The sequence below is a fragment of the Punica granatum genome, chromosome 8, assembly GCF_007655135.1.
Source record: "Punica granatum isolate Tunisia-2019 chromosome 8, ASM765513v2, whole genome shotgun sequence".
NCBI lineage: Eukaryota > Viridiplantae > Streptophyta > Magnoliopsida > Myrtales > Lythraceae > Punica > Punica granatum.
In genome coordinates, this window is record NC_045134.1 from 4,973,102 (window position 1) to 4,995,880 (window position 22,779).

General features: G+C 39.5%; 4 protein-coding genes and 1 pseudogene across 4 annotated transcripts; 4 read left to right on the forward strand and 1 right to left on the reverse strand.

Moving 5' to 3' along the window:
• Positions 1-350: 350 nt before the first annotated feature.
• On the reverse strand, positions 351-707 carry LOC116187878 (protein ELF4-LIKE 3-like). Its single transcript, XM_031516875.1, has one exon. The coding sequence runs from the start codon at positions 705-707 to the stop codon at positions 351-353; it is 357 nt and encodes a 118-aa protein (XP_031372735.1).
• A 2,778-nt stretch (positions 708-3,485) lies between these two features.
• LOC116189096 (pentatricopeptide repeat-containing protein At5g50990-like) lies at positions 3,486-6,935 on the forward strand. The gene is made up of 3 exons (XM_031518627.1): positions 3,486-3,677; positions 4,195-4,351; positions 4,451-6,935. The coding sequence occupies exons 2-3, from the start codon at positions 4,243-4,245 to the stop codon at positions 5,971-5,973; spliced, it is 1,632 nt and encodes a 543-aa protein (XP_031374487.1). The 5' UTR covers positions 3,486-3,677; positions 4,195-4,242; the 3' UTR covers positions 5,974-6,935.
• A 5,455-nt stretch (positions 6,936-12,390) lies between these two features.
• On the forward strand, positions 12,391-13,571 carry LOC116187879 (transcription factor MYB1-like). The gene is given in 4 exon segments (XM_031516876.1): positions 12,391-12,822; positions 13,140-13,175; positions 13,178-13,268; positions 13,445-13,571. Coding segments are annotated over 4 exon segments (384 nt in total). The 5' UTR covers positions 12,391-12,692.
• Positions 13,572-18,836: 5,265 nt separating this feature from the next.
• LOC116187880 lies at positions 18,837-20,385 on the forward strand (annotated as a pseudogene).
• Positions 20,386-20,709: 324 nt separating this feature from the next.
• LOC116189423 (stress-response A/B barrel domain-containing protein UP3) lies at positions 20,710-21,794 on the forward strand. The gene has a single exon (XM_031519080.1). The coding sequence runs from the start codon at positions 20,805-20,807 to the stop codon at positions 21,609-21,611; it is 807 nt and encodes a 268-aa protein (XP_031374940.1). The 5' UTR covers positions 20,710-20,804; the 3' UTR covers positions 21,612-21,794.
• Positions 21,795-22,779: the final 985 nt, after the last annotated feature.

Below are 22,779 nucleotides of genomic sequence, written 5' to 3' on the forward strand. Positions count from 1 at the left end.
CTGCTTAGTGATATGATATGATCGATGTGGCCTACAGTCCGAACTGATGACAAGGTGAAAGGAAAACCCAGAAGTCCATGGCTATGCGATTTGATTTCCCACTTCTTGACGAGAAAGAATATTTATCAGCACTGAAAACCGATAATGGAAATGGAAGATCACAGTTCTATTAGATCCAAGCTCAGCTAGCTACAAATGCGGATTAATCCTGGATGATTATTTCGTCGCTGAGCTAATACAATATCTAGCAATCTACGATTCCACGACCTTGATGTGCATCAGCGAGAGTCAGAATCTTCCTTCCTTCATCAGGGGAAACCGATTAGAAGTACCACCGAAAGTTCTTCCTATCAGGTCCTATACCTTTTCTGCCCGGTTCTGCTGTCTAATCTCAGTGTGCCGATCGAGTTGTTTTCCTCTGAGGAGTTAGGCACGTCCATGAACCTGGAGAAGTTCCCCGACAGATCGGCATACAAATCCACGACCCTCCTGATGTTGTTGTTGAGCTCACGGATCAGGCCTACATTCCTGCTGAGGTTGTCGGGAATCCTCGACTCGTGGTTCTGGTTTATCTCGTTGATGAGCAGCCTGTTCTGGTCCAACAGACTCTGGACCTGCGCAAAGTTCCTCTGAAACGTCTGCAGAATCCTCCCGTCTACTTGTGCCCTGCCGTTCCTGAGCCCCGATGACAGTGTCTCTCCCTCCATCGATCTTCTTCCCTATTGAAGCACAACCCCCGCCTGCATAAGAAAAAAAGACCAATAAGATTTACGGCTACTTTACCCCCATTTTTACAACAATTTTTCCGGTAGCTTTGCTTTCTTGCGTCATTTTTCAGAAAACCGAAAGAGTCAGCGAAGAATTCAATCGCATTCAACATTTTCCGGAAAACTAGACCGATTTCCTTACCTAAACAACTTCAGCCACTTAGTTTACGCAAATGCTTTCAGCTTCCTGTTCCTTGCGCCGGTGACCTGCTCGGGAAAAAACATTCTTATGCTTTCAGAAAACAGAAAAGGGATCCTCATGTTGTCCAAGCAGAAAATTCAACACTTTTTTCATATCTTCCGGAAGAGGAAAACCAAGAAAACATCGACAGAAGTTCTTCACCCATTAGGAAATGGAAGAGAGGAAGAAGAAGAAGAAGAAGAGGAGGAGGAGGATTGAGGAAAAGAAACCAAGAGCAAAAGCTGAGACACATACCAAGAACAATCTAATCTGTGATAAGCCCTGACCACTTTAATCAAATCAAAGACTCCATGGATAGAGAAGATGTAGAAAGATGGGCAGCTCTGAAATTGGCTGAAAAGAGATTTTCTTTTTGGTTTGTTCAGAAAGAAAGACAAGACCCTGATATTGCCCAGATCAAGTGCTGCCCGCTACGCATGGCAATGGCATCTAGGGAGAGGGAGAGAGGGTTAATAAATACACTGATCGATTTCTATCATTATTATGATATCATTTATGACGAGGAAAAGCAGATTCCCGTTTCCATAAAAAGGAAACCTTTTTATCGTACTCTGGGAAAATGCCCACCTAAAGTTTGGCGTCCAAAAGAAGAATCACAGACAGACAAGGGAAACATTTCTAGTCAACGATGCCTTGAGGATAAGCCCATTTCCGGCGCCATTGAAGAGACATCACTGTTGACTGAAATCACAGCGTAAAAACATTCCCAAAAAATCCAAAGCAGATGACCAACCAAGGATGCTCTATTTTCCATTCCATATGCATATTTGTGAAAACAGAGCTCATGTATGTGTTTGGCATCGTACCTTGAAAATGCTGAACATGGCAACGATGGGTGAGAAGACCGATGGAGAGAGGACAAGGGACAGAGAATTGAGTAGAAAGTCTCGTCGGCTGAATCGAATCAGGAACGGGAACAGAGCTTCTGCTTCTTTACTCCTCTGCGATGGAAATTCTAGTGAGAGAAACCTTTGCAGTGTGTGGGTGTGGGGCAGAGAGAGAAAGAGAGAGAGTCACGCTTTTCTGACCTCTCTGCTGAAAGTATATGGAAAGATTATTACTATGAAATTTGAGAGGGATTTTGGCTTTGGTGGTGGGGGGCAGGGGGTAAGGGTGCTCATGTAGATCATGTGGGGTCCGGACGCTCTTCATGTTTGTACAGTGTGATTGGTAGATCGTTGGACCGTATACCCGGTCACGCGGTAATCTCTCTTCTCACATGGTTTTGCATCTCTTATGCATATGATGTTCACTTCCGCCTTTGTTGTCTCGCTCGAAGTTAATGGTCCTTGGTTCGTCGTGTCCTCGAAGATATTCTAGAAGATATTTTCTAGTATTCCCGATTCAATTTAAAAATGAGAAGACGTAAGTTGGGTCATTTTCAAAAAATGGACCGATTTTCTTTAATTGATTGTATCTATTTCTTGTTGACTAGAGATACTGCGTATAAATGTATATATTTTTTGTTATGCACTACTTGATATTTAGAAGTTCAATCAACTCTAACTAATTCATGTTTGAGCATGATTCTCCAATTAAGAGATCTAACTCTTGTAATCGTGAACCACATGAATTAATACATTTCGATAAATGGATATATTTTTTTGGTGAACCTAATAAATGGATATATTCAATCAAATAAATGGGGGTCGAGTCAAATTTGGCTCAGAGTGTAGCTAACTTTGACCCGGTGGGTTTTGTTAATAAGTAGGTCTTATTGACTTATTTTGTAAAGGGGTTCTCTTTGGAGATATCTTTAGGTGACGAGGAAGAAGATAAATTCTACTGTTGTCCTTCTCTCTTTGTTTTTATTACTGACTTTTTAGTTTTTCTTGAACTTTTGCTCCATTTAATCTACGGATAAATAATAACAATTTTAAGGAGGTTAATAATTTAACTTGCGATGTCAATTATCAACATGTGCTGATTCAAGCAATTCGGTGCTTATTTCTTTAGTAAGGAATTGCTTTTGAGTCTTGTGAATGAAAAAAATATATGATTGAAAATTTTTTACCCTTTAGTGAATTAATTCGGTTCGGATTAAATTAGTCAATGTCCATTGAATTTTCAAATATTAAAGCACATGTCGAGAAAATTTGCAATTTCATTGACATGGTTGATAAAATGACCTTGTATTTGGTATTAGAATTGAATTGAATTGAGTTTTGATTTTAATTAGTTTGTAATGATTGTGTTGTTGAATTACGAGACAAAATATGAAAAAGTAATGAATAGTTGAGAGAAAGTAATGATTGTGTTGTTGAATTATTGAAAAAATAATGAATATTTGAGAGAATTTATTATTAAAAATTGAATTGTATAGTTAAATTTTTTTTTAAAAAAAATAATAATTGCATTTTTAAATTGAAAATAAGTGTTGTTAAGTTGAAAAAAATTTTTAAAGTTAAACTGGCATAAAGATTAAAGAAGGGTAATATCGAAAGTAGGAGGGACTAAATTCGGCCAAACACTGAAGTACAGGGACTAGAACGGGCAATTACCCATTTATGAATTCTTGACCGTTCCCGGAAGAAAATGAAATTCCTAACGGTTGGAATATTTGCGGGAATTATTTTCCCGCCTGAACGGGCGAGGTTCTCTTCGTATTGTTGTCGGGGATGATCCCTTGATACCTATTTCCCCATCCGACTTATATCGGTTGGCCCGTTCTAGCTTCGAGTGCTCGTCGCAAGTGTACAATTCGACTGGTGATTGATGCCTTCTTGTCATCTGGCAATTTCCCGATCTTTCGTTGTTCTTGGTGTATAAGAGATTCTCGAACATAGAATTGTGTCTCGATGTGGTCATTGGAAGGGTTGCTTTGGTTTCTATCTGATTGAATAAGTGGCATAAGACTTGATTCTCACGCATTCCACCTGTTTGTGGAAATTCCTCAATGGAAGCCGCACGTTGACGGATGTCGGGACTGTGGTGGGCTTCAACGCTAGTTTTTCTATCAGTTGGGAAATACTACGATCACACTCTCTTTATTGTATGAATATTCGAGGGATATTGTACGATAGATCTCTGTAATTTGGCTCATTTTGCATATTCTTTAGGGCTGCTGATGAGGTTGATCTCTTGCTGTACAGTTTTTGTTGTTTCTGCTCTGAGCCTCCCTTCACCATTGAAAACTGGGAAATATTTTCATCGAATCTGCAGTTCTGTTATCGGTTTCTTCAGAATCATGATGTGACTCATTCCTACTATTGTATCTTCTTGTAGGTTGAACATCCTGACCGGATTGTTTGTACCAGTTAACTTAATTAGAGGATGCACAGATGGGAGAAGACTCAAGAGTTTCTTTTGGGGAACGCTTTGTTTCGCATTCCCAGATGTATTCCTTCTCAGGTTTCTTACTTTCACTCTTCAGGGTTTTCAGGTAAAGAGTTTTATTCGATTCCATTTCCTTTCTTTAGATTATTCTTCTCATTGTATTACATCATAACCGAATGACTCGTCTCTCATTGTATTGTTCCAGATGAACGAGCGCTTCTTCATGCTCTTGAATCATCCAAAGCCTCCTTTGATCTCAGAACTGCCACCAAAACCCATGCGAAAATCCTCCAATGTGGGTACGGGACCCACCCAACTCTTCTGGCCTCCCTGTTATCAACATACATCCGCTGTCATCACCTCCATCTAGCCCACCAGCTTCTCCATGAGATCTCAACTCGATCTCAGCCTAGCACTTTGGTGACCTTCAACTTAATTATCAGAACTTTAACAACAGCTGGAGAATGTGATATTGCGGAGAAGGTCTTCTGTGGCATGACAGTTCGAGATGCCGTGTCGTGGAACTCCATGATTAGCTGTCTTGTGAAGGATGGCCGATATGACGTTGCGATTGTCTATTTCAAGAAGATGTTGGACTCGAATATTGAGCCCGATGAGTATACTTTTGCATCTGTTATCTCCACCTGTGCACACCTTGGTATGGTCAGTCATTCTCTATGGGTTCATAGACTGATGACTGAGAGAAAGATCGAATTAAATTCCATATTGAGCGGGGCAGTCATCAACATGTACTCCAAATGTGGCAGAATCCACACTGCACGAGAAATATTCAAGAGTTCTCCCAAGAGTGATGTGTCTGTTTGGAATGCGATAATCAATGGGCTCTCAGCTCATGGGCTCGCTTCGGATGCTCTTGAGGTTTTCTCAGACATGGAGTCAGAGAATATTTTACCTGATTCAATAACCTTTGTGGGGTTATTAACGGCGTGTAGCCACTGTGGTTTGGTTGAAGAGGGTAGGAGGTACTTTAACTTGATGAGGAATCGCTACTTGATTTATCCGCAACTCGTGCACTACGGAGCAATGGTCGATTTATTTGGCAGGGCTGGGCTGCTTAACGAGGCTCTTGAGATTATAAAGGGAATGCCAATGGAGCCCGATGTCGTGATATGGAGGGCCCTTCTCAGCGCTTGCAGGTTCCATAAAAGGCCTGATCTCGGTGAAGTTGCTCTTGCTAATATTTCGAATATCAACAGTGGGGATCTTGTCCTGATGTCGAATACTTACTGCTCTTTGAAAAGATGGGATAAAGCGGAGATAGTAAGAGACTCGATGAGAAGGAAAGGTATTCATAAGAGCCGAGGGAAAAGTTGGGTCGAAGTAAGAGGTTCCATTCACCATTTCAAATCAGGTGACACGTCTCACCCTGAAGCGAAAGCAATACAGAGACTGTTGGACGGGCTAATGAATAGTGCTAAGTTGTTGGGATATGTCTCTTCAGCAGAGATGGTTCTGATGGACGTCTCCGAGGAAGAAAAGGAAGGAAATTTGGTGTGGCACAGTGAGAAACTGGCGCTAGCCTACGTGCTACTGAAAACCACCCCGGGAACAGAAGTTACAATTTTCAAGAACCTCCGGATCTGCTGCGACTGCCATGAGTGGATGAAGTTGGTTTCGAGGATGCTGAGGAGGGTTGTACTCGTGAGAGATCGGATTCGGTTTCACAGGTTCGAGGGGGGCCATTGTTCCTGTGGTGATTATTGGTAGTAGGAGCACGCCTTCTTTTAAGTAAGCTGATCCAAGAAATGGCATGAAACAAATCGTTTTGACAAGTGACCAGATTTGATAACATAAGTGAACCTCAGAAATGAACCACAATAAAGGAAAAACAGGATCATGCTGCAGAACCACAATAAAGGAAAAACAGGATCATGCTGCAAACACATGGACATGCTGACACTCTAACATGGTTTCCGTATCAGTTCCAACTAGACGGAGGGCTTTCGAATAGTTCTAATAACAGTGTGTGCCACAGCACAGGAGAAGACAACACCCACCTTGGCAGCCCGTCTAGCGAGCTTCATCCGGAATGCCAGGCACCATATCGAATTCTATGCTTCTCAGGGATCTGGTGGGTGCTACCGAGAGGTTGATGTGTTCAGGATTGCCCGGATGTTCAATTTCAGCCCATTGTGATGGGCCATGAGCTCTTTTTCAGCTCACCATCTGCGAGGACATCATGGCCGTCAATTGGGTCACCGATGGCTTCTCTGGCCCCCTCGCCCTGCCCTGGGGTTCTGCCCTCAAGGTCAGCTTCCTCAAATTGAAGGAGGATCTTGGGGACGCCGTCAAGGATGAGGTCCTGGGCGTGATCCGGGGGATCAAGGATGGCCCGACCGCGGTTGAGTAGCTCACCTGTGGGGAGAACTTCTCCCCTGCCAGGGCCAAGGGTTTCTCCGTCACGTCCCTTGCTGTGTTCAAGGGAGCCGCAGAGATGGAGGCAGCGGAGTCGAACAAGGAGCTTGTGGAATCCTGCAAGGAGAAGGTCCGGGAGTACCTGGACGGGGTCATTGTGATCGATTTTGTGGTCCCTGGGTCTTCCAGCAACCTTTGATTCGGCTCCTTGATCATCAGCTAAGCTTCTTGAAAGTGTATGATTTTAGGGACAGCCTTTGAGCAATTGAATGATGAATGATTTAATCCGATGGATGAAGATTTTCAGTCCTCAATTCGATGTGCCTTGGTGCGAAATAATCGATAATCATTGCATTCGTGTTATAATGCTTGTGTTTTGTGACTGGGGATGCTATGATGATTGTTGGCCGTGGTGGAGTTAGATAAAGCCCTAACCTTTGCCGATGTTTTCGTATGAATAGGTTGCGGTAAGAAGTAAGTCTGAAATTTCCCAGAGCAAGATTCAAGAATTGTTTGGGCATGATGATTAGGTTAGGAAGAGTACTGAAGTATATCTCTCGGTTTCAATGCAAGTAACCAAAATGGTATTTGGTATGATTTGGATGGAAACGAGATGGAATGGTAATACCCAAAACGCTGATTCTGTTTCCAATCATTTCCTTAGTGGTTGAACTGAACGAGTTGAGCCTGTGAACGGCTACCTCTCCGGTGCTACTTTGTGTCAGCGCGTGTCATATGCATATTGCTTATCAACATGGTCTGATTCTGATATGAAGTTCTCTTCCATTTCCTTGTTGGAGATCACTTGCTTGGGCGTTTCATGATCTTGACAATTATCAGATATTAGTTGTCTACTTTTCTGGTAAGGAGCCTGGTCATTTACACGTCGTTTGGATGGAGAGATTTGGAGAGGATCATAGGGAGAGGAAAGCGTACACTTACTCTTTGTTCCTTCAAGTTCATGGAATTTGAAGCTGGTAGGAGAATTTCACTGTTAAAGAGAGGCGGAATCGAACTTTTGCGTCCCTCCACATCTCAATAACAGCCCTTGAAGGAATCAAGTCCTTACCCGAATCTCAAAATTCAGAAATCTGAAGGGATAGGAAACTTTCATCGATGAGATGTGTTAATTCCCAGTCGACGTATTAAATAATACATTGTCACATGATATATCTTTAACACACAATAGCTTCGCTTAACATTCATCTGACGGACTTGATTTGATTTGTTCTTAGTTAAACAAATCGAAAAGTGCCGCAAAATTAACAAACAAAAATCAACTTTTGTTTTTTTTGGGATAAAAAAATGTGTTGCTTCTCTGAGGATTATTTTAGTGGCCTCGAAATGATAGAAAGTGAAAGGCCGAGGACGAAAGAAAAGTACAGTTGACTGATACATGCCAATTCCTCTCGATTATGGTGATATTATTTTTATAATATTTTATTAAATTTTCTATTTTATTGTTTTAAATCTGTGAATCTTTCACATAACTACTATCGTGATATCTATAAAAAAATAATTATAATCAGAAGTATTCGGTATATTAACTTGTCAAAAGATTTGCGTGTAGGCGGAGATTGGTGAATAACCGTGTTCTAGAAAGTGATCTATCAAAGTGAAGAGATGAATATTGATAATTGTCTATCTGCGTATGGAATGATAAAAATCGTCCATTAGCAGTCATGATGTCCGTTCTTGGTGAATTCTGTTAATCTTATGTGTAATTATGGTTTCCGAGAGAATAAAATTGCTCAATAATATTGACAGAAGTGAAAAACTGAATGTACATAAAAACAGTGCCTTCTTAGAGTTCCTTTATCTAATTAAGGTTAAAATACATACATAGGAGGACAGCGTAATGTTTTTTCCCAAAATTTCTCATAAAATTCATAGAAAATGGACATTGCAATAATAAAGAATAATTTCTTTTAAGATTTCAATATTGTTATATTAGACTATGCAATTTTTCCTAATCAATACTATTTTTTGGGTGAATTCCTAAAAACAGTTAATTTAATTATATTTTCTGTGTGTACTATGGTATCAAAAGTGTAACGGACTCCGACTAATCCAGTTTGAATTGAATCGTTTCACTAAGGAGGTAAAACTCTCTCAACATTGATTTTCTTCATTCATAAAACTCAAATTCGAGACCTTATTTAAGGAAAAGAAACGTCGAATTGCTCGAATCAATTTATGTTGGTTTTAATTACATTTATAAACGTGCCATTGTACCATGTATGCCTCATTCATCTTCCATATATTAACTATGAAATGACATGAAAATGTCCCCGATGTGAGGGAGTAAGAGCCATAGTTATCCTACTGTAGAATTTTCATACCTTATTTTATCCACTATTTGATTTTAGCTAAGTTATTTCAATTGTCAAGCAAAATAATTCATTAATTTGGACGCACTGAGAAAGATAACGGGCCATATGGGGAGGTGCATCCCATCTCTGACCATTGAGGTCACGATCATTAATAAGCCTCAATTTTAACATGTTTGAATGCTGGCATTTGTCTCCTAATTTTCAAATTTCCATCAATAGTCAGAGGTTAGGTATAAAGCCAAAGGAAGAGGTAGGCCATTAGGTAAAATGCATGCAAACGCATGCATATGCATGTGTGGCTTCCTTGAAGGATAGATGGCACCGCGTTATCCTTTGAAAATTTGATTACAAAGAGGATTATATATATTAATTAAATTTAATTTATTCGAGACAATTGGGAAGATATTAACTAATATGCAGTATCGTCTCCCAAAATTTCAAAGCTGAATTATTCAAATTACTTGGATTAATGTAGCTAGGATTGGTCCATTATTCAGTTGTCTGTTAATGCATTTCTCTTTCCATATACCAATTAAGCTTTGGCTATAAAAGAATAAAAATTTAGTACTTTTTACCAAATTACGAGTATTTTTGTTTGTCGTATCGTTATTCATGCATGTCATGAAGGTTTTAAATAGTTCTTTTTGATAATGATATGATGAAAATAAAGTAGTAAATTTTTTTCTTTTTAATGTACTAATTCATAGCTTGCAGTCAATGTTCTTATGATTTATTCGAGTGTTGTAATCTAATTGATGTTTTCTCACATCACATAATGAAATATAGAACCTCATGCTATTCGTAGTTGCTAAAATAAATATGCTTAAAAGCCGCAACGGCAAAGTTTCAGATTCATCAATCGTTTTATCTTGTAAATGACCAAATCACATTTTCTTGTAAAGACAACTATTAACTTAAACTAAGTTCTAAATGAAATCCTAACCTTATATTATAAGTCATATTCGTTCACAAAAAATGTAGTTAATTTCACTTTATCTTGTGATTTTAAATTTATAATCAATGTTTTTCGATGTGAAGTATGGTATCCGGAAGGCCATTGGGTCCCGATTAATCCGATTTATTTTCATTATTCATTGTGATAATGATGAGAAGCAAATCCCTAAAGAAAAAAGCCAAAGCTAGGAAGATCAATTGCTACTTACCAAAACCTCGAAAATGGAAAATTAGGCACTTCACAGGCTTCTTAAGAGATGTCAATCATTGCTAGGTATCTGTTGGAGTCGCATGCGACTCTCATACACTATATCATAGCCCTAGATTGAACGAATCCTATACATTATGTCACACCCAAATATGGGTCACATACATTGGTATATGTTTGTCAGTCATTATAATGACTGTCAGGTGTGTTTTTCAAAATTTTTGACATTATGACATGGCCCTAGATTGAACGCTCTCCATGCTTCTCGTCATTATAATTCCTATATAAGCGAAATTATGAAATATCATAGATACCGCGCAAGAGCCAATAATATTCACCAGTTGTGATTCACGTATATGTTCAAAGAAAGACATAATCTGAGGCAAACATTTTATATTCTTATTTTTTTATTATATTGGCATGCCTAGTTAAATTATCAGTGAGCAATAATACACATTTTTAAAAAAAATTTAGTTATAAGGAAAGTTCATGGATCACAAGATTCGTGAATTCTAAGTCGATGATCCATTTCTCGACGACATTATGCAAATATATTAGCTTCTTGACAATAGAACTCGCATGATGCATGTGAGCAATATTATAATAGCTAGGACTTGATATTGGTTCAACCATAAAGTTAGAAAAAAAAAGGGCTCGATGTTGTTTGGGTAAGGGATCATCGAGCTGTGAGACCCGTAGGCATTATGGCGTCGCAATATTGTGAGAATAGAAACTTTTATCAATTCTCACTGGTTGAAAAGACATTAAAAATTTTACCAATAATTTGATACCACTTCTCCTTAATTATTATATTATAGTATATTTTATATAACTATAATTATTACAAGTCCGTGGTATTGCAGGGGTGAGTGGGTTTATTTTTCCCATCCTCAGCTTCCACCTTCCTCCCAAAAAAATAAAAATAAAAAAACTATATTGACTACTATTTTATTTTATTTGGTGATATGTGCTAAACTTGTTCTCGGTTAAATGCAAGATACAATAGTAGAATGTAATTTTACCGTGACTGTGAAATGCTTTTAATGAATTTTGGACCTACACTTCAAATATAATTCGTTACATTACTTTAGCTAGCCATTAAAAGTCTATTATATAGTTTGTTCAAGTGTGCATACACCACCATTTAGGAAAAAAAATGTTAATTCATATCAACATTTTTTTTCATTTCTTCGGTGAAATCCAAGATTATTTCAGTTAAACACAAGATACAGTATTAGCTTGTGATTTTGCCGGAACTATGTGATGCTTTTAATGAATTTCGAACCTACACTTCAAGTAAAGTTCGAGTCGTGAGTATGTGATGCTTTTAATGAATTTTGAACCTACACTTCAAGTAAAGTTCGTTACGTCACATTAGTTGGCCATTTAAAATCTATTAAATTGTGATCAAGCCTGATCGACCACCATTTAGAATATGAATATGAATATGTTTTCTTTTTAATTTTTTTCATTTCAGCACAAATTTTAATAAATGAAAATGCCATATTCTTTTTCTAGTGAAATGCAAAAGTACAGTTAATAGCCTATGATTTCGTCCTGAATACATGATGCTGTTAAAGAATTTCAAACTTTGTACTTCAAGTAAAGTTTGTTATTTCAAATTAGCGGAACCACTTAAAATCTATTATATTATGATCATATTTTCTAATTATAAATATTGAAATTTTAATCTAATATTGGTAGGGAAAAATAAGTTTAATAGTGTATTATATATTAATTAGTATAATCTTTTAGAAAATTTGGATCATTTACTAACAATGAAGAGTTCATAATTCATACATATAAGTGGTTTTATCATTAGTTTCAGTTATATTTTATGTTGATTATCACATAAACTAATAATAAACCAAAAGATTGGTGAAAACATTTTTCAGCTCGCAGCATCACGCATGAGCATCATAGTTAAATAAGATTTCGATTTCAAATCTTGTTAGTGGAGAAAATTCATGATTGAAATATTTTACTTTTTCGTGGATCGACCTAATTCAAATATGAAAATTAATCTTTTTCAGTAGGAAAATATGAAGATTAATGGAGTCCATTGAGCTTTTAAATACTAAATGATCCATGCTGAAAATACAAACATTTCTATCTTTTACCTCATTATTGATTCTTTCTCTCTATTTCCTCGATGTACTAATCTAGTATATATTCATTATTGCCGTGCTTGTCCAAGCAAATGGATTCCAAACTGATTGGATATCCAGCATATAAATCTGCCATTGACGATTGACCCAGAGTACTTTGTTCTTCGGTAGGATCTCTTTTTGTCCTTTTTTATTTTTTTTGACAGGATGAGTCGCTCTACTTCATTTATTACAGCCAACATACACACATATATACATATATATTAATGTTAATATATGCATGGCCTATGGGTTTGGTTTGAGTATAAATAAATGATAAGAAGTTTAAGCCGAAGCAACCATGTTTCTGAGAATCTCTGTGCATGATTAGCTTATGGGTTCGATGCGAGGATCGCGATCCAGCTGGGTCCTCCTTATCGGAGTCCAAACTAACTCTTGTCTGGTAAGAAAGAGAGAGGGAGAGAGAGAATGAGAAGGCCATGTTGTGCTAAAGAAGGGCTGAATAGAGGAGCATGGTCTGCTGAGGAAGACGAGATCCTCACCTACTACATCAAATCGCATGGTGAAGGCCAATGGAGAGACCTTCCACAACGAGCCGGTAAATTCCTGCTTTCCTTAATTTTCATCTCCGTGTGTTAACCAGTTTGGATTAGTTGTTGGAACGACGACATTCAGAGTTTTTGTTTCCGTTCTTGTGCTCTGGTAACAATGACATTGGTTTAAGTAGATTGATTCTCGTAAGTTTTAGAGGATTATTAGCTCAGTTACGCACTAGAAAATGGCAGCATTGATTCTGAGGGCTTGCCCGAGATGTTTTTTTTTTTTTTAAATTATTATGATGACACATATATAAATAAAAAGTGTTATCCATATACATTTGCATGTCATTCAATCCTTTTTAAATTTCTCTTGTAGGGTTGAAGCGTTGTGGGAAGAATTGCAGGTTTCGATGGGGAATTATCTGAGTCCGAACATCAAAAGGGGGAACATCTCCGAAGAAGAAGAAAAACTCATACTTAGAATGCATAAGCTCCTTGGCAACAGGTACTATAACGTTTGATACTTCTTGAAACAGATCGAGCATGTTAGTTATAGTACTATTAAGGGTTAATGAGGGTTTACATTGGCATTCCTCGAGTAAGTTTGTCAAAATATGCGAGAGGACAATGTTTGATAGAATGAAAAATTGAAAATGGCGCGTTGCTTTTCCAAAATTCCAGGTGGGCTCTCATTGCTGCAAGATTGCCAGGGCGAACAGACAACGAGATCAAGAATTACTGGAACACGAATTTAAGAAAAAGGGTGGGGACAGAGAGAGAGACAGAAGTTCGGAATGCGAACAGATAATGAATCAGGACAAGGTAGATTGAGGATGGCGAACTCGATGGTATCCGGAGAGGCACACCAAGTGATTCGAACCAAGGCAGTACGTTGCACAAAGGTTCTCTTCCGGCCACAACCACTCGAAAAGAAGCAAAGCCATGCAATGCTTTCAGACGTCCCTTTGTCGCATAGCGGAAACCCTCTATCCTCTTCTCATTGCCCAAATGACAAAAACATCGACTTTCTTGTTGATTTTGGCATTGACGACCTCTTGGTTCCGGATATTGATCTGGTGATTAGCTCGGATTCATTGGTCCATGCAGACAAGGGCATCATCAATGAACATGAGGATGTAATACATGTCAATTTTCCGGCTGAGGAAATACCTTGTCCCCCTACGGGCTGCACTAGGAGATTTGTCGTTGGAGGTGAACATTTTGATTTAAATTGCGAGATCGATTTCAATGCATTGTCGTCCGTCTTAAGACATGGATGTGCTGATGAAATATTTGCTCACTGAATAGCCATAGCAGTATGTTCGTATGGATTCCCACTGTGTCCAAATAGTTTTTGACTAAACACGATGAGAGAAAAAAAAAACTGTTAAGGAAAATATTTTGAAGCACTGTCTATATTATTTTTAAAGTTTATTTTTCCTTTTTTCTTTAATTTACCTTTCCATAAGTTTCACGTGATTAATGAAATGATCGAAACATGAGGGGATTATCTATTCTGACGAGCAAATTTGGCCAAATAGTTTTCGGTAATAAATGTATAAATGTAATTCTTTTATCTATCAATTATGGCATATAAAAAACCAAGTAGCATGATTATAATTGCGCCATATAATAGCAATAACACAAATTGTGAATCTTCAACTCGACGTTTCATGACCTTTTGAGAATAGGATCTAATAAATTAAGAAAAAATTTACATATTTATTGATTGAAGTTGAACGATTTTTTTTTTGCCGAAAAATTTCCGCGAATTTTTTCAAATTTTTTATGCGTTCAATTTAATGAATTTTAGATATTTATCTATATTATTTGTTTTTAAGGACATAATTAAATTTTTTTTGAAAAAATTAAATGTCATCTCAACAACTTAATTTTTTTTTCAAAAAATGAAACATTTTACTAAATTTAATGTACTGAACTGAATGTTCTATAAATTAAACAAAAAATCATTTTATATAATAGTTTTTTTATTCTTTTCTTTCTACACATTGTTATGACTAATTTCTATCATGATCGATATGTTTTGATTTTTTTTAATATCTTATGACGATGATATCTAATGCAAATCAAGTTACTTCTTCGTATCAGTACAAATTTATTTTATTGGATAATTTTTCCTTTCATTGAAAAACAATATTATATATTTTACAATAACGTTTTGGTGTAATTCGATCATCCCAAACAAATCCTCGTTGCTATATATTTGGGTGATTGCAATTTCATTAATACTTCAAGGATCAAAATATACAGAGCACAAGTCAATAAAGTGCTTTACTAATTACATTAGGTCATGAAAACCAAAATTAGAGACTAAATAGCACGATCTGACTTTGTGAGTAAAGTTAGGCAGTGAAATTGCTCTTAGACGAACCATCTCTATAATCTGAGGAACCAAGGCTTTATGATCCATCTTCTTGCCTTAAAAACCCTAGAATTCCTCTCATTCCGTATTATATAAATGTAACAAGTCCAACATAACTTTTTGATAATTGTGTTCAGTGTTCTTCCCTTCCAAGAAGTAGCAGAATTTAGCTCAAAAGTTCAATCACCCGTCGAGCGAACTAGCTCCTATTTATGTTGGACACTAGCCCAAACTTCTCCAATGATAGTACATGAGAAGAAAAGGTGGTCATGAATTTCCACTTCAGTATTACAGAATTCACAAAAATATGATTCCTCAAAGCACCCCTAAGACAACAATCTAGATTTCGTAGTATCTAAGAATGCAAGCCAAGAGATGAAAGATACACGTGGGATATTTCCCAAGAACCATATAAGTTTGTACCAAGGAACTCTTGGCTTCCTCGGCCTTAAATCAAGCCAAACTCGAGCCGTAACAAAATGAGGACGAGAATTCCAAAGCACAATATCAGAGCTAGCATATTGAACATCTTGAGAAGTTAAGTTTTGTAAAGCTCCGGCTTATAAACCACTGGATCTCGGCCAACTCTATACGCCCTCTTTGAAAATATGATTGACTTTCTCGAGAAGGCCAATAGGGGGAAAAGATTGGGCATCTCTATCGCAAAAATCAATAAGTGGGCAACAAACATCCATTTATTAGACCATACATATATGCTTTGTTCATCCCTTACTCTGTGGCTTATAAAAGATCTGGCTAATTCATGAAGTTCCAAGATCTTCCTCCAACTCCAGGAGCTAGATCTAGAGGGATTTAACAGACATGCTTCTCTTTTTCAAAAGAAACTTTTATACCCAAGCAACCCAAAGTGAACCAGAACTTACAAGGATCAACCAAATATTTCTCAATACGCAAGTAGAGTTCCAAAGTTCTGACTCTTTAATGCCTAAGTCCCCCTCAAATTTAGGAAGGCAAATGTCAAGCCAGCTTACCTTTGCACCTATTGCAGAACCTTTAGTACCTTTCCAGAGAAAAGCATAACACTTTTGTTGTACCGTTTTGATTACTTTCTTGGGAAGAATAAAGTTAGCACACTGAAAGTTCGCCGTACTGAATAAAACGAAGTTGAAGAGTTGGAGACGCCCGGAGTGTGACAAATATCTGGAGGACCAACTTCTGATTTTGCTAGTAATCTTATCAGTCAATGATTCACAGTCCTTAGTAGAGAGGTGTCCATAAATAAGGGGAAGACCGAGATATCTTACTGGGAGGGTGCCTTTTTTGAATTCAGTCATCAATAGAAGCTCCTCCACTTGAGATTCGCTTAAACCGGCACAAAACAACTGGTTTTTTCTGCATTTAACTTCAAACTAGACAAAGAATAGAAGTTCTCTAGAACTTGCATCAGAGCTTCAAAAGAAGAAATAGAGCCATCGATGAATGTAAGGAGATTGTCAGCGAAACATAGATGAGTCTGTTGAACACCCTTGCAACGTGGATGATATCCCATTTTCCCTGTGACGGCATCATCGTTCAAGAGTTAGGAGAATACCTCCATCGCAAGAACAAATAAATACGGAGATAATGGGTCTCCCTATCTCACACCTTTTGCACCTTTGAAATACTCGGCTAGTGAACCATTAACAGCAATAGAAAACTAAGGGGAGGTTATGCAAACTCGAATCGAATCCACATATAAAGCAAGAAATCCAGAAGCAACTAAGTTCCAATCTAGAGAGTCAAAAGCTTTCATCAAGTCTATATTTACAGTACACCTCGGAGAAATACCAGGTTTATGGTAATTTCTTATCAACTCATGAGCTAATAAAATATTATCAGAAATCCTTCTAGTTTTAATGAATGCACTTTGGTTTTTGCTAATAAGATTAGGGAAGACAACCTTCATCCTATTAGCTAAGACCTTAGCGATGCATTTATAAAGAGTATTGCAACAGGAGAAAGGACGAAAATCTTTCATATGCTCAGAGTTAACCTTTTTTGGAACAAGTGTGAGGATAGTAGAGTTGACCTGTCGCAGAAGGTGTCCAAAGTTGAAGAAGTGATGGATAGCCTCGAGCACAGAATCACCAATCATCTACCACGAGACTTCAAAAAATTGGAAGGTATATCCATCAGGGCTCGGAGATTTGTTTCCTGCCAATGAGAATAATGTAGACTTAATCTCATGAGAACAAATCGGAGCAACAAGAAGCTCTTTTTGAGAGTCATTGAGAAAATGTTGCAAGATTCCTCTAAGACGAGCCACAATAGAGTGAACATTAGCATCTAAAGAACCTAGAAGTCCCTGCAAGAAATTCACAGCTTCGCATTTAATATCCGAGATCTTACTGAGCTTGACTCCTAGCTAGAGCTATTGGATTCTAGATTTTTGTGTAAGGAAGCCTAGTAGTGTTCTTGGAATTCCTAATCTTCACAGTTTTGTGAAAGAACGAGTTATTCTGATCTCCTAGCTAGAGCTATTGGATTCTAGATTTTTGTCTTAACGTCGCTTCCTCCATTGCAAACTCGTCCATCAATTGCTTTTTCTTCTCTTTTTCTGCCATCAAAAGTTCCTCATCCACGTTGCCCGAGAGGATAACAGCTTGCAAAGAATTCAGTTCATCCTGTAATTGCTTCAAATCACCTTCCAAGGCCTTGTCCGAGCTGAATAAAGATTTCGGCTTCCCCTTCAGTTTTTTAATTTTAAGATAAATATAGGATTGCTTTTATCAGTTGAGTCCTAAACTTCCTAAACTACCTGTAAAAACTGGGATGATCGTACCGGTAGTTATAAAATTTGAAAGGCTTAGGACCTGAGGTTTCATGCTTGGAAACCTTGAGAAGAGCCGAACAATGATCAGACACCCCCGGATGTAAGAATTCAACAGAAGAGAAGATCCTTATATATCCATTCCTCGTTAACTATGATTCTATCTAGCTTTCTTTTTTGAAACCCAATAGTCTTTTTGTTACTCCAAGTGAAGTAACTCCCAGAAGAAGGATGGTCAGACAGCTTTAGAGCATGTAAGCAATCATCGAATTGTTTCATCCCCGTATCTTTATCAACCATCCTATCGGGGAAGTGGATTTCCTCAAGGCTTCTCACTGCATTAAAGTCTCCCATGAGAGCCCAAGGTTTATTTACAGAGCAACTAATACTCCTTAGCTCATGCCATAGCCTCACTGTCTCCTACTGTTGATTCGAGGCATAAACAAAAGTTAGGAAGATATCCACTTTTTGCTCAACCACTAAGTGACAATGGATGAGCTGATCGGACTTCTTCAACACCTTCAAAGAGACAGCAATCCTTCCCTTAGCCCAAATCCTACCATTCTCCGCAAAAGCATAGTTGTCGTCAGGATTCCAGTCGCCCCATTTCTTCAAAATATCAATCATTTTGTGTTTCTTAACTCTAGTTTCCAGCACCCATCACACTTACTTTGTTATTATTCATGAAAGCCTTCAGGGCTCTCTGTTTTAAGGGGTAATTGAGGCCCCTAACGTTACAACTAGATATTATCATTTGACGAGGAAGGACATTCCTTACCTCTACCCTTCTCGTTGTTCCTTCCCTGCCTGCTTCCTTGGGCTTTCTGAACTGCTTCAGAGACTCCCTGTGCTGCTGATCGAGTTCTTCTTAGACTGTCAGGAATAACGACTTCTTCTTCAGTAACTTTCCCTGTAACTGATGCATCCTCAGATTTGTGCTTAACCCCTCTTCCACTAAAGCTTCCAATCTATTAGGAGATAATACTTGTTCATCCTCAACGACATGTACTTTCTTCTTGGAACTACCGCTCGTTGCATCAGTCACAGGTTTCTTGCCAGAGCTATCGGAAGTCTCAGAGAGAGAGATCGAATTAAATTCCATATTAAGCGGGGCAGTCATCAACATGTAGTCCAAATATGGCAGAATCCAAACTGCTCGAGAAATATTCAAGAGTTCTCCCAAGAGTGATGTGTCCGTTTGGAATGCGATAATGAATGGGTTTTTGGCTCATGGGCTTGCTTCTGATGCTCTTGAGGTTTTCTCAGACATGGAGTCCGAGAACATTTTACCTGATTCAATAACCTTTGTGGGGTTATTAACGGCGTGTAGCCACTGTGGTTTGGTTGAAGAGGGTAGGAGGTACTTTAACTTGATGAGGAATCGCTATTTGATTTATCCGCAACTCGTGCACTACAGAGCAATGGTGGATTTATTTGGCAGGGCTGGGCTGCTTAACGAGGCTCTTGAGATTATAAAGGGAATGCCAATGAAGCCTGATGTCGTGATATGGAGGGCCCTTCTCAGCACTTGCAGGGTCCATAAAAGGCCTGATCTCGGTGAAGTTGCTCTCGCTAATATTTCGAATATCAACAGTGCGGATCTTGTCCTGATATCGAATTCTTGCTGCTCTTTTACAAGATGGGATAAAGCGGAGATAGTAAGAGACTCGATGAGATGGAAAGGTATTCATAAGAGCCGAAGGAAAAGTTGGGTCGAAGTAAGAGGTTCCATTCACCATTTCAAATCAGGCGACACGTCTCACCCTGAAGAGAAAGCAATACGGAGAGTGTTGGACGGGCTAATGAATAGCGCTAAGTTGTCGGGATATGTCTCTTCAGCAGAACTGGTTCTGATAGACATCTCCGAGGAAGAAAAGGAAGGAAATTTGGTGTGGCACAGTGAGAAACTGGCTTCTCACTGTGCTAGCCTACGTGATACTGAAAACCGCACCGGGAACAGAAGTTACGTTTTTCAAGAACCTCCGGATCTGCTGCGACTGCCATGAGTGGATGAAGTTGGTTTCGAGGATGCTGAGGAGGGTTGTACTCGTGAGAGATCGGATTCGGTTTCACAGGTTCGAGGGGGGCCATTGTTCTGTGGTGATTATTGGTAGTAGGAGCACGCCTTCTTTTGTAAGCTGATCCAAGAAATGGGATGAAACAAATCGCTTTGACAAGTGACCAGATTTGATAACATAAGTGAACCTCAGAAATGAACCACAATAGAGGAAAAAAAAGATCATGCTGCAAACACATGGACATGTTGACGCTCGAACATGGTTTCCGTAACAGTTCCGACTAGACGGAGGGCTTTCGAATAGTACTAATAACAGTGTGTGCCACAGCACAGGAGAAGACAACACCCACCTTGGCAGCCCGTCCAGTGAGCTTCAGCCGGAATGCCGGGTTCTATGCTTCTCGGGGATCAGGCGGGTGCCACCGAGATCTCGACGGGTTTGGGATTGCTGGGATGTTAAGTTACTTTGATTTTGATTTTGATTTTGATTTTGATTTTGATTTTGATTGTGTAAAAGGACAAATGAGATGTAATTATAAATTTGACTTGGGAAACGTGTATTTTTGTCGTGTAGTATGTTGAGTTAAAGTTAAAGTTAAAATTTTTGAATTGGAAAATATGTATTTTTGTTGTGTAGTGTGTTGAGTTAAAGTTAAAGTTAAAATCAATTGTCCTTGAATCCAAACGAGCTTCAATTTCAGCCCATTTTGATGGCCCATGGGCTCTTTTTCAGCCCATTAGATGGAATATAAACGTCACCATCAGCAATCGTTTGAGTCTCAACCTCACCACACGCAAACACGCACGCACGCACGCACAGCCGCAGTTGACTTACACAGTCTGTCTTGACCACATTCGACGGCATCGGCCGATGATGCTTAGCCTTAGCCTCCGGCTCCGTCCACATACTTTCCCTCTCCTCTCCCCACTCTCAACCACTTCCCAACCTGCCAAGCGCGCTTCCCTCACCTTCAGGAATCCCTACTCCTCCTCCCCGAGGATGTCGTCGTCCTCTGCCTTCCCCCAGCAAGTCATCGAGCACATCGTCCTCTTCAAGGTGAGGGAGGGGACGGAGCAGTCCAAGGTCAACGCCATGATGAGCGGCCTCAACGGCCTCAACTCCCTCGACCAGGTCCTTTACCTCACCGCCGGCCCCGTCCTCCGCTCCGCTTCATCCCTCTTCTCCTTCACCCACATGCTCCACAGCCGCTACTCCACCAAGGACGACCTCAGCGCCTACTCCGCCCACCCGGAACACCTCCGCGTCGTCCGCGAGACCGGTCTCCCCATCTGCGAGGACATCATGGCCGTCGATTGGATCGCCGATGGCTTCTCCGGCCCCCTCGCCCCGCCCCCGGAGTCTGCCCTCAAGGTCAGCTTCCTCAAATTGAAGGAGGATCTCGGGGACGCCGTCAAGGATGAGGTCCTCGGCGTGATACGGGGGATCAAGGATGGCCCGGCTGCAGTCGAGCAGCTCACCTGTGGGGAGAACTTCTCCCCTGCCAGGGCCAAGGGTTTCTCCGTCGCGTCCCTCGCCGTGTTCAAGGGAGTCGCGGAGATGGAGGCAGCGGAGTCGAACAAGGAGCTCGTGGAATCCCGCAAGGAGAAGGTCCGGGAGTACCTGGACGGGGTCATTGTGATCGATTTTGTGGTCCCTGGGTCTTCCAGCAACCTTTGATTCGGCTCCTTGATCATCAGCTAAGCTTCTTGAAAGTGTATGATTTTAGGGACAGCCTTTGAGCAATTGAATGATGAATGATTTAATCCGATGGATGAAGATTTTCAGTCCTCAATTCGATGTGCCTTGGTGCGAAATAATCGATAATCATTGCATTCGTATTATAATGCTTGTGTTTTGTGACTGGGGATGCTATGATGATTGTTGGCCGTGGTGGAGTTAGATAAAGCCCTAACCTTTGCTGATGTTTTCGTATGAATAGGTTGCGGTAAGAAGTAAGTCTGAAATTTCCCAGAGCAAGATTCAAGAATTGTTTGGGCATGATGATTAGGTTAGGAAGAGTACTGAAGTATATCTCTCGGTTTCAATGCAAGTATCCAAAATGGTATTTGGTATGATTTGGATGGAAACGACATGGAATCGTAATACCCAAAACGCTGATTCTGTTTCCAATCATTTCCTTAGTGGTTGAACTAAATGAGTTGAGCTTGTGAACGGCTACCTCTCCGGTGCTACTTTGTGTCAGCGCGTGTCATATGCATATTGCTTATCAACATGGTCTGATTCTGATATGAAGTTCTCTTCCATTTCCTTGTTGGAGATCACTTGCTTGGGCATTTCACGATCTTGGTAATTATCGGATATTAGTTGCCTACTTTTCTGGTAAGGAGCCTGGTCATTTACACGTCGTTTGGATGGAGGGATTTGGAGAGGATCATAGGGAGAGGAAAGCGTACACTTCTCTTTGTTCCTTTAAGTTCATGGAATTTGAAGGGGTAGGAGAATTTCGCTGTTAAAGAGAGGCGGAATCGAACTATTGTGTCGCTCCACATCTCAATAACAGCTCTTGAAGGAATCCAGTCCCTCCCCGAATCTCAAAATTCAGAAATCTGAAAGGATAGGAAACTTTCATCGATGAAAGTTTGTCCCTGCATGCCATAACAAGAGGTCTTTCCTCACCTCAGCTGCTTCCCTTTCCTTAATGGAGATCTTCCAAGCAAGAGAAGGGAAGCATTTCCCTTGCCTTTCCATGCTATTCCTTCTTTCCTTTCTTTTCCTTTCCTCTTCCTTGTGGTCCTTTCATCTTCTTTGTTGGTAGGCATCCAAATGGAGTTAGGAATTTGTATCGTACATATTAATCAATCAATTTGGGCCGAAATTGTTAACT

Excerpts from the sequence above, each read along its gene's own strand:
- LOC116189423 (XM_031519080.1), top strand. The coding sequence starts at position 20,805 with ATGATGCTTAGCCTTAGCCTCCGGCTCCGTCCACATACTTTCCCTCTC.
- LOC116187878 (XM_031516875.1), bottom strand. The coding sequence starts at position 707 with ATGGAGGGAGAGACACTGTCATCGGGGCTCAGGAACGGCAGGGCACAA.
- LOC116189096 (XM_031518627.1), top strand. The coding sequence starts at position 4,243 with ATGCACAGATGGGAGAAGACTCAAGAGTTTCTTTTGGGGAACGCTTTG. Across the intron at positions 4,352-4,450 it reads TCACTCTTCAGGGTTTTCAG|ATGAACGAGCGCTTCTTCAT; the intron begins GTAAAGAGTTTT and ends GTATTGTTCCAG.